Source organism: Manihot esculenta, chromosome 7 (assembly GCF_001659605.2).
Source record: "Manihot esculenta cultivar AM560-2 chromosome 7, M.esculenta_v8, whole genome shotgun sequence".
Lineage (NCBI taxonomy): Eukaryota > Viridiplantae > Streptophyta > Magnoliopsida > Malpighiales > Euphorbiaceae > Manihot > Manihot esculenta.
This window is the reverse complement of record NC_035167.2, coordinates 31,623,361-31,634,638: the sequence shown is the minus strand read 5'-3', so window position 1 is coordinate 31,634,638 and position 11,278 is coordinate 31,623,361. Positions and strand designations below refer to the sequence as shown.

At 35.0% G+C, this 11,278-nt stretch overlaps 2 protein-coding genes across 2 annotated transcripts; both read right to left on the bottom strand.

Annotated features, from left to right (window-relative positions):
- Positions 1–4,960: 4,960 nt before the first annotated feature.
- On the bottom strand, positions 4,961–8,641 carry LOC110619056. Its single transcript, XM_021762313.1, has 5 exons — positions 8,568–8,641; positions 7,797–7,851; positions 6,733–6,771; positions 5,510–5,743; positions 4,961–5,416 (listed from the first exon to the last, which is right to left on the bottom strand). Exons 1-5 carry the CDS (start codon positions 8,639–8,641, stop codon positions 4,961–4,963), a joined length of 858 nt encoding a protein of 285 aa, XP_021618005.1.
- LOC110619837 lies at positions 8,136–11,166 on the bottom strand. The gene is made up of 2 exons (XM_043957974.1): positions 9,048–11,166; positions 8,136–8,976 (listed from the first exon to the last, which is right to left on the bottom strand). The coding sequence occupies exons 1-2, from the start codon at positions 9,471–9,473 to the stop codon at positions 8,929–8,931; spliced, it is 474 nt and encodes a 157-aa protein (XP_043813909.1). The 5' UTR covers positions 9,474–11,166; the 3' UTR covers positions 8,136–8,928.
- Between the last annotated feature and the right edge of the window lie 112 nt (positions 11,167–11,278).

The following is an 11,278-nucleotide window of genomic DNA, read 5'->3' as shown; positions in this document are numbered from 1 at the left end:
CTACCTTAATAACAAAAAAATGTATTTTTCATTATATTATTATTATTATGAAAATTATTAATTATTTTATGTAATATAAAAAAACTCATCGGTTAATTTATTAATTAAAAAAATATACTAAAAAATTATTAATTCTACTAGTTAATTTTTTTTTATTATTATAAAAAAATTTAAAATGTTATTAATACGAAATGATGATTAGTATATGATGAGTGTTGGACTTTTTCTATCCTGAATGAGACTAGATCCAAGAGAATAACGTTTTAGTTGACCGACCTAACATTTCAAATCTTGATCCGGACACACGGGGCAGGTCAAATCTATCGCAAGTTCAAGTCCAATGGAAAGTAATTCAGTCCGATGATGTGATGTAAGGTAGAATAGCTGATTCAGTCACTTTACAGTTCTGTCTGCATGCGTGCAAATGTGCTCTGATACATCCGTACATACAATTTGAGTGAAAAAAATATGTAGCACTGTAACAGAAAGGCGGTCAGACGTTACTAGTGAATAAAAGAAAATATAATAAGGGAGAAATATTTTTCTTTCCCTAATTTATACAAACACGGTAAAATAAGTATAAATTTATATAAAATAAAATAAAATTAGTTAATGAGTTTTTTTTTCTAATTAAAAAATAAATAATAAAATCAATAGATATATAATGGTGGATCCCACAAAATTCAGCTATGTCTGTATTTTCAAAACAGTTTTTTTTTTTAAAAAAAAACTTGAATGTTGCATTTTAATTGTGTCATTCTATATAATTGTCTTATATAAAATAACGGTTTCATTATAAAATTACACATCAGCTAATGGTTGTCGCTATTAAAGTGGCATATTCTTAACTCATCCAACTTTTTTTCTTTCAGATTAATGAGCAGTGGGTTTGGAATTTCTTAGTTTGACCTATTGGTTTAGTTGTGTAATTGTTAAGGTTTAGGCAAAAGAGGAAGTGCTTGGTGAAAGAAAATTTTGACAAATGGATGTGAAGGAATAATACATGTGAAAAGAAAAAGGACATTTTGTCACTAAAGGAAATGGTTGTGAATTTTAACAATCAATGATATAATTGTTAATAAATTGGGGAATTTTTGTTTTATACAATAACAAAATTTCATGCTTTTTTAAAAGTTAACAATATAATTTAACTGTTATATTTATTTAAAATGTCATTTAGTATTTAATATTTTAATTGTTAATTATTAATAAATTAAATCTCTATAAATAATGCTAAATTATGATCATTATAAAACTTCTCGTCACAATAAATTTTAACTATAAATTTTAACTATAAATTTATGAATCTCGTCATAATAAGTTTTAATATGAATTTGTGAATTTTTTGCAGATGCACTGTCGGACGAATTTTCCTATCTCTTAAAATCGACTGACCCATGTGCAATTGTTATTTACATGAAACCTTTCCTTTCTTCGACTTTCAAAGTTTTCATTTGAATATTTGCTACTACCATCAAGATATGCACCGACAGCCATTCCGCTTAAGCTCGCACCCTAAGTTTTACAGCGACCGCCGCGCCTTTCTATTCATCGTAGCCTGGCTCTTGCCCTAACGGCCGGATATGAATCGTAAGCTTAAGCGCCATCCATTTTCGGGACTATAGCTATGGTATTTATAATGAATACTTTTAAACATAAATGACCACATAAAGCATCCTTTGCTCTATTTTTTTTTTAAGAATAATATTCGTATACACTAAGTATCTAATGCACCAAGTTAGTATACAAAATAATTCAAGATGTTCTTGCACATTTTTATGGAAAATTCCCTTGAAGAGGTAAAATTGAGACCTCATTCAACAAATTTCCATGATTTGTGAGACATTAAGCATCTAATCCAAATTAATGAACACTTCTATAGAAATGACCTTGAAGAGGTAAGAAAAGTAGTCAAAAGTAGAAAATGAACCAACTCACCAAAAACCAATGAAATTAAGAGAAGGAGTAGGTGGGAAATTGAGGAAAAACCAATCAAATAAGTTTTTGAATAGGAAAAAATTGGCAAATGAGATCATCATTTACCCAACTCTTTGATCATATTTTCCACTTTTAGGGTGAAAACCACTTGTGAAAAAATAGACAATTCATTTCAAAAGTAATTAAAACTTCCACTCATGAGGTTTCTCCTAAAATCATCATAACAAAATGGTAGGACCCATCATTATTCTCTTGCTACAAGATCATGCAAAGCAACCATGAATGTCCTATTCATTGCCCTTTTCAGCAAGTAATGTAACAGTGCACATGGATAAAGATGAAGGGCAGAGACTTCTACCTCTTTGCAATTAATAATTCTGTAATAATTTAATTTAATTGGATTTTTTTAAAAAAAATTACTATTTAATCCTTATAATATAAAAAAATTATTATTTAATCCACCAATTTTATAAAAATATATTAAAATATTTTTAAGATTTTAAAAAAATTTACTAATTAATTCTTCTATTAATTTTAATTATTGAATATTTTACTATTTAGTTTTTATAATATAAAAAAAATTATTAATTGGTTTCTTATTTTTTAAAAATATTTACTAATTAGTCTCTGAGAATATTTTAAACTTTTATGTAATATTTAATAATTAAAATTACCTAAAAAATTAATTATTAGGCTTTTTAAATTTTAAAAATATTTTGTAATATATTTATCAAAATTGAGAGGCTATCAAATGAATTTTTTTAAAAATTTTAAATGAAGTATAAAAATAAAAACATTGAAATAGGTTTGATTTTTATATTAGATCATATAAACTCATTTTCTAAAAATCTCTTTTTTTTTTGGATCGAATCGTGCACAATTTTACAAGAATTTATTTAAATTTTTTTCTTTTCTTTGGGATCGAATCAAAATTCTATGAGAATTTATTTAATTTTTTTTATAAAATTAATAGTTTTAAATAAAATCTTAAATCAGATTGTCAGATCAGAGTTGGACTTGATTTCTAAATCAAGTAGAAACCCAAAAACTTGGGATTACTTGAGAGTTTGGAAAACCAAGTTGTTTTAGCTTTGGTCAGAAAATTCTATAAGCAAGAAGTCAATGTCAATGTGTGGAATTCAAGCCAAGAAAAAGTAGCAACAGATTGAATGATGAAGTTTAGTCAAATTAGGCATAATTTTTAATAGGAGTTATTGCCAACTTTTTCATAGATTATATGACAAGTAATCTCAGAATCAAAATTACACATTCAGCATTTGTTGTCAGTATATGGGATTACTTTTCCAAGTTTCCTCAAGTACTTGTTGACAATTTTAAGACCTATTACATGCAAATTGCTGAAATTTCTGGTTTCTAACAATTGTGTTAATGGGAAAACTTCACACCTAATACTTTGCTTGTCGGATTCGTGCAATTTGAACCTTATCCTTTATATTTAAATTTTTGTGATGCCTAAATGTTTTATAGAAATTTCTTTCAAACAAAATTGATTTTAGGGCAAAATTTTAATTTAAAGACCAAATTTATAAAAATAATATAGGGTAATTTACGATTTAGTCCTTGGGTATTGCCATTATTAACAAGTCAGTCCCTGTATTTTTAGAAACCTATTAAAACGTCCTTATGTTTTATTTCCGTCAACAAAATAGTCCTTCCGTCCTATTTTCCGTTAAAATTAGATAAAGGAGGAGAGAGAAAATTTTTAAAATCCAATTTTACCCTCAAATAAAACCATTTATTTAATCCTTGTATATTGTAATTATTAACAAGTTAGTCCTTACATTTTCAAAAATCTATTAAAATATTTTTATCTTTTTTCATATCTATTAAAACGTTCTTATTATTTTTTTCCATCAATGAAATAGTCCCTATCTTTTCTCACATCTATTAAAACATCCTTATCGTTTATTTAAGTCAACGAAATAGTCCCTCCTCATCGTTTCTTTCTGTCAACGAAATCATCTCTCCCTATATTTTTAGAAATATATTAAAACGTCCTTATTGTTTCTTTTTGTCAACGAAATAGTCCCTATCTTTTCTCAGATCTATTAAAACATCCTTATTGTTTCTTTTTATCAACAAAGTAGTCCCTATATTTTCTTTCCTCTTCCTCCTCCTCCTCCTCCTCCTCCTCCTCCTCCTCCGAAAAAGAAGAAGAAGAAGAAGAAGAAGAAGAAGAAGAAGAAGAAGAAGAAGAAGAAGAAGAGAAAGAAGAAAAAGAAGGAGAAGGAGAAGAAGAAGAAGGAGAAGAAGAAGGAGAAGGAGAAGAAGAAGAAGGAGAAGAAGAAGAAGAAGAAGGAGAGAAAGAAGAAAAAGAAGAAGAAGAAGGAGAAGAATGAGAAGAAGAAGAAGAAGATAAAGAAGAAAAAGAAGAAAAAGAAGCAAAAGAAGAAAAAGGAGAAGAAGCAGAAGAAGAAGGAGAAAAAACAGAAGAAGAAGAAGAAGAAAAAGGAGAAGAAGTAGAAGAAGAAGAAGCAGAAGAAGAAGAAGCAAAAGGAAGAAGAATTGATGAAGAAGAAAAGGAAGGAGGAGGAGAAGAAAAATAATTGGGGGTAATTTAGTCTTTTACTATATTTTTAACGGCAAAAATAGACAGAAGGACTATTTCGTTGACGGATAGAAAATATAAGGACGTTTTAATAGGTTTCTGAAAATACAGGGACTGACTTGTTAATAATGGCAATACCCAGGGACTAAATCATAAATTACCCAATAATATATGATAACTGTCAGACCGAGCTGAGATTGGACTCTACAAAAGAAAACGGGTCAAAAAATTCAGTAGACCTTACTGACCAGGTCGACCCGTGATCGTGATTCCTAAATGTTGCTTACAAATTTGACAAGGAATGCTACTGTGACTAAGCCGAATAAAACCTACTTAAAGTCGGAGAAATTCTTGGTCGGTGAAATGACTGACATTGCATATGAGTAGCAAGAGAACCATCGGCAATGGAACTCTGACGAGCATCATCCGGAAAATTGTCAGTACCAGGACGCATTAATTTACAGTCCAGAACACTGAAAATGTTGCAGTGTTCATAATCGTCGTCCCCACGTAGCGTGATGATGGACTTGCTTCACTAGTGTTGTCGACGTGAACGTTGGCTCTAATGGGTGATTTAGTATCAGCTGTTCCTTGCCAAACACCGCCAGGTGGGCTTAGTGCAGCTTGTAGGTTACTGTAGCGATTAGTGTTGGAAAAACGTGATGGTTCGTTGGAAATCTTTGTGATGCGAGAAATTTGTATTCGAACATTTGCACGAAATAATGTTGGCGACCTGAAGTTCATTCTTGCTGTCGGAAGATGAAGTTTCCGGCAAGAAAGTCGTTGGATTTTTGTTTTGTCTCTGTGGCTGATCACTAGTGCTTGGTCACCTAGGACTTCCATTGCTGTTAACCCATCTGAATTCTTATTGTTCAGACAAATACAAGTCTTCATCAGCTGTTTTATTGCCTAATATATTGATCTCACAGAATTAATGCAAACACAAAAGAAAAAGAGAAGAAAAGAAAAGAAAATTTTTTGATTTGGTGAAAGCAAATGAACCAGACTTTGATTTAGTGTAGCAGCTATGTGCAACACAGCGTTGCCTTGCTTGTTCTTCCAGTTAACAATTTCTTTCTGCCAGAAATCACCGTCCTGGAAAGATCTCATTTCAAGCCATTTAAGCAAGAGTCCAAAAGCTTCAATTTGGTTATTTTTCACAGCAATGTGTAAGACAGTGTCTTCTTGATTGGTGACATCTTGGATGGCTTCAGCCCAACTCCCAAAAATTTCTGCCTAAACAAACAAGTTTCCTCTTTCAGCTGCGTAGTGCAGAGGTGTCGATCATGCCTCCTCTTCCTTTGAGACGAAAATCAGAGCTACTTGGGTAAGCTTGTTTTCCAATTAATGTTGTAGCCATAACTAGTGCTTTTCATTGAATAAGTTTTGTTTTTTTAAAGTGAGTGAATCTAACAAAGGAATCATTTTCCTAAGAAATTGTTTTTTTAAAGGGCGGATGTGCTTTCTTGGACAAACCCATCTTTTTATTTTTATTTTTTTTAGATTAATAGTGCTTGAGTCCAAAAGAGTATAAGAAAGATCCAAATATTATTCTAAAATTTATCAATTAGTTCCTAATATTATTCTCCATGCGCTTATTTTTCTTATTTATAAGATAAAAAAATCCACTCCTAATTTTACTAAATTGAAATATATTTATTATTAAATTAAAACTGTAGTATATTATATTTAATTATTACATCATTTAATTAAGTTTTTTCTATAATTTGTATTTCACAAAATTTTTGAATTATATAGAAAATATAAAAATTATTCAAATGACTTGATCATATTACGTTAAATTAAAAAAATAATAATACCAAAGCAAAACTAGTCGATCCAACTCAACTCAAATCAAACAAAACAATTAAAAAAATAGATAAATATCACCTAAGAAACCACCAGATCACCATTCAACCGCCCCACTGCCCGTACATGATCTCATCCCCTCCATCACAAAACAGAGGACAGCAACACGAGCAGATGATGGATGCACAAAAAAGTTAACACAGAAGAAAGCAAACAATAACTACATGCAAACACAATTGGCTAGAAGAATAGCACCTGTGCTTCGATCCACATCCACACAAAGAGATGCGACAGAGTGTAGCCATTGTCTAACGGTCAATAGGAGCAGTATTACCAGATACAGCGGTGTGATCCCACGATGCCGACATCATGTCTCAATAGATCTCCTTGGAAGCCAGATTAAAACATCCTCATACCATATCTACAAAACTTCTCTCCCTCAGGCATGATCGGACCTGAAAAAACAATGCAAAAAAGGTGAAAAAAAAAAAGAACAAATCTCTACCTACAGCAAGGAAGATCGAGGAAAAATAGATCGCTGACACCAAAAAACCAAGTTAAGAAAGCAAAAAGCGTAGTGACGCAGGTGATCGGTCTCGAAAATAGACTACCGGCACCAAAATGTCGAGTTGAGAAAACCATAAATCCAATGAGACAGGTGACCGATCTCGAAAATAGACTGCGGATATCAAGAAGCCGAGTTGAAGAAATTAGAAGTTAACAAGACAGGTGATCGATCTCGATAATAGATCGCCGACACTAAAAAGTTGAGTTGAAGAAGCAAAAAGCCCAATGAGGCAAGTGACTGATCTTGAAAATAGACTATTGGCACTAAAAAGCCTAGTTGAGGAAGTAAGAAGCCCAATGAGGCAAGTGACTAGCTCGAAAATAAACCGCCAGCACCAAAAAGCTAAGTTGAGAAAACCAGAAGCTTAATGAGGCAGGTGACCAGTCTCGAAAATAGATCGCCAACGCTAAAAAGTCATGTTGAGGAAGCAAGAAGCCTAATGAGACAGGTGACCGGTCTCGGAAATAGACCGTCGGCACCAAAAATCCGAGTTGAGGAAGCAAGAAGCCCAATGAGGCAGGTGACCTGTCTCGAAAATAGACCATCGGCACCAAAAAACCGAGTTGAGGAAATAAGCAGCCCAATGTGGCAAGTGACCGGTCTCGGAACTGCCGACACCAAAAAACCGAGTTGAGAAAGCAAGAAGCCTAATGAAGCAGGTAGTCAGTCTAGAAAATAAATCTCTAACACCAAAAAGCTGAGTTGAGAAAATAAGAAGTCCAATACGGCCGCACCAAAAAGCCGAGTTGCGGATTCAAATAAAGCAAAAAAAAAAGAATCAAAAGCATCACTACAGCCGAACTAAAAACTGAAATAAGGAATAAAAGTTAAGGAAAAATGGATCTTTGGAACACCACGAACCAAGGCAAGCAACAATACAAAAGGCTAGGGGCAATCATAGATGATGCTGACCTCGAAACTGATCTCTGGCGCTAAACTAGCCCGGTCAAAGAACTCACAATCTGACCTGATAAAATGTTTAGATAAGCAAAAGAACAAAAAGTGTCTAAGAACGTAAAAATTGCAATGATTTTCAATACGAAAATTAAGATAAAATTGAGCCAAAAAGATTTCTAATAAATAAAAGTCAAAGTACCTTAAGCCATATGCATTCATAAGTAAATTATCAAACAAATTGTTCAATATCATTCACAGACAACGTACGCGAAACATAGTCTAAGTATGGGAATACAAATGAAATTCAAACAGAAAGAAGAAAATAAAATGGCAAAACGGCCTGAAAATAACAAAAAGGCCTAAAAGTAAATTTATTTATTTATTTATTCTTTCCCTACACTATTAGGGTTTGTGACAAAAGTAGCAGGGGAAGGGGGAGTATAGCTACCTAGATCATTATTTCCAAAGGACCTAGAAAGGCTGCCCTCCTGCTATATAGAGGGCAAAGGAGGGAGGTTCTTAGGAAAAGGGTTGTCATCCTCTCCGTAGCAGACCTTCTCGCTATCAGAATTGACCTCTGGAGCTCGTAAGTCAGCTAACAAAATGGAGAGGGCATCACAGGCAGCTTTGAGGCCTTGGTTGTAGCCCGAAGCAAACATACGGAAGGCCTCCCTGTATATCTTCTCCTTTAGCTCCGTTGAGTTCTTGTATTCTCCCAGCCGTTCTTCGCATGCCTGCTAAACTCTATCTTCTACAGCCCTAGCATCCCTCAGTAGAGAGACACACCTCTCCTCCAAAGTAGAAACCTCTTGGCGGAGTTGTTGTTGCTGAAGTTGATACTTCTCCACTACTGAGGTCATACTTTTTAGGTCATCAATATATTTGTTGAGCTCAAGACCTCGTCGTGCTGAGCCTAGGCCTCAGCACGTTGATGGCGAGTCTCCTCCAAAATAGACAATTGTGCAAGGGCTTCATCTCATTGAGACTTCGCCACAGAGTTCTATTGAGATGACTTAACAACCTCCTCCAGTTGCTTAGTGAGGTCTTCGATTTGCCCCTTGAATTCAATAATATGCCCATGGGCCTCAGCCGTAGCAAGCAGGTTCTCCTCTCGATGCCCCTCCTCAATACGACAGTCCATAGAGCCCTAGAGAGATCGATTTCGGACATCAATATCCATGTACATGCCAAAAGACTATAACAAAAAGGAACAAAGTCAGAAAACTTCAAACTTAGAAGTGTTAACAAGAAAGACATACAACTTACCATAAGGAGCATCTCTCTTAGACTGTCTCCAAGGGCCTCTATGGGATGCAAGCTGAAAGCCGCCTGTTGTTTAGTGGCATAGACCAGATGGCTGATAAGGGCTAGAGAATGGGGGTCAGAAACATCTAGAGCCACCTTAAATATCTTGTCGCATAGCATCTCAGCCATGGAGGCCAGCGTCGATTCAACATTGACCTCGGTACCATTCAGCAGCTCGTTATCTGGGGTAGAAGACAAGTTCTCTACTACCTTCTTCCGCTTATCAATAGGAGAAGAAAGGATTGCCTCTGTGACTTTTAAAGTTCTGGCACGCTGAGCAACCTTGCTCTCAATGGTAATAGCACCCACAGCACTGATGGAAGAAACATTCAAGGGAGGAGACCTGGTGCCCTCCTCTAAGCTGCTCTCTGCTAACTCACTAACCATGATAGACTCCTTGGGAACTTCTTTTAGAGTAGGTGAAGCCTTAGAAAAGTCCGGTGTCTTGGGAGGGACCAATGTCCAAGAGGCCGCAGAATGATAGCCCCTCGACACTGGCACTAAAGCCAAGGAAGTTATGGTGGTACTTGTAGAGGGGCGAGCTGATGATGCAAGAGTTGCAGCCTAAAAAACCTCCCTGGCCACATTAGTGATAGACTTGTTAGCTTTGGAAGTGGCCAAGCTGTCCTTCATGCTCTCCCTGGACAAGGTGAAGTTTTTGAGGAGCTTAATGTTACCTATTGATTGGCATGTCGGAAGCTGAAAAGAAAAAACTAGTTTAATCAGAGCTCAAAATAACAAAAGAAGAATACAAAGGGGAAAAATTAAAAGATACCAGCTTGCTGGCAGTCATAGAGGTTGGACATAAATATGCATTTCTTGACACCATATTTATTCTTTACAGAGATTAGTCGAAGAAGGCAGATTTGATCTATAAGGTTCAACCTAGGGAATTCATTACAACCCTGAGGCACCTCCCCCCATGAGAGGTCAATATCTCAGTTAATCGCTAAGCTCTTCTTCAGCTCGACAACAATAAATTGAATCCTTATACCTCGTGAATATAGACAATCCAGCTCGAGGGCCAAAATAGTAAAACTCATTGTTAGATCTAACTAGGCAGAAGAAAGTACAAAACAACTCGATAGAAGGAGCAAAACCCCAACATAGACAGATGGACTCAAAGCAACACATGAATAAGATAGAGTTGGGAGACAACATTTGAGGAGTCACCCTAAAATGATGGAAGACCTCGATGAGAATGGGGATAAAGGGGAATGTTAGCCCGAATTCGTGCTGTTTGATTGCGCATCTGTTGAGCGTCCATCAAGCCCACCGAGAGTGGGTTAGAGAGAATGATGCGCTCATTAGGCTGGGAAGCCCTAATTTTAAAGATCAAGGTATCGACAAGGTCACGAGAGAAAAAATGGGAAAAGAAAGAAGGGATAACAAAATAGATTGAATCGACTACCTTAGAAATCCTAGAAGAAGTCATGGGAGGAGCAAGACATACCTCGAATTGGAAAATCGAGATTACAGGGAAAAGAAAGGGCAAGATAGCAAAAGCAGCGCAAAAGACAGAGTAACGAGCAAAAACACAAATTTGAAATGGGAAAAAGCAGAGAAAGGACACTTTGACAAAATCCTCCCAGAGCTGCATGGTAATAATTGGGATTTTGAAACTTACCCCCTCATAAATCATGAAATGATTAATGAACAGGTAAAGGGACTTGATGACTGTTCGGCTCTAGACGCTCGAGCTTGAGGCAGCCTGAACTAGAAGAAATGGACCTAAGTTCCATGAGGGCCCTATACACGGCTCTAAACCCTCTACGGGTTTAGGGCCTATCCAGACAAACTAGGCTGGACGCGAATTTATCCATAGGATCCTAGTTTCGAATATCCGATAGCTTTCATGGAAAAACAGACCCCGTGATGTCTGCGATCGTGTCAAAATAACGCCTAATAGAATTAAAAGGGTTGCCTGATGAGAGAAGGATATAATACCTTCTTATGTACTGCCAGCGTAAATATATTAGAGGGATACGGGTATAGAATGTCGGTTACATATCATTAAAAGATAAAAGAAAAATTGCCTGATGAAAAAAAAGAATATAATACCTTCATATGTATTGCCAGCCTAAATATATCAGAAGGGTACGAATATAAGATGTCGGTTACATATCATTAAAAGATAAATAAAAAAATAAAAAAAAACAAGTGAAAAACGAAAATTAAGTTTATCAAAATAT

Coding starts and splice junctions, on each gene's coding strand:
- LOC110619056 (XM_021762313.1), bottom strand. CDS start 8,641: ATGACCTCAGTAGTGGAGAAGTATCAACTTCAGCAACAACAACTCCGC. Junction 7,852..8,567: donor GTTTCTACTTTGGAGGAGAG/GTGTGTCTCTCT, acceptor ACATTTTATCAG/GTCAGATTGTGAGTTCTTTG. Junction 6,772..7,796: donor CGCCAGAGATCAGTTTCGAG/GTCAGCATCATC, acceptor TTGTTTTTTCAG/GTCCGATCATGCCTGAGGGA.
- LOC110619837 (XM_043957974.1), bottom strand. CDS start 9,473: ATGGTTAGTGAGTTAGCAGAGAGCAGCTTAGAGGAGGGCACCAGGTCT. Junction 8,977..9,047: donor TAAGAGAGATGCTCCTTATG/GTAAGTTGTATG, acceptor TTTTTGTTATAG/TCTTTTGGCATGTACATGGA.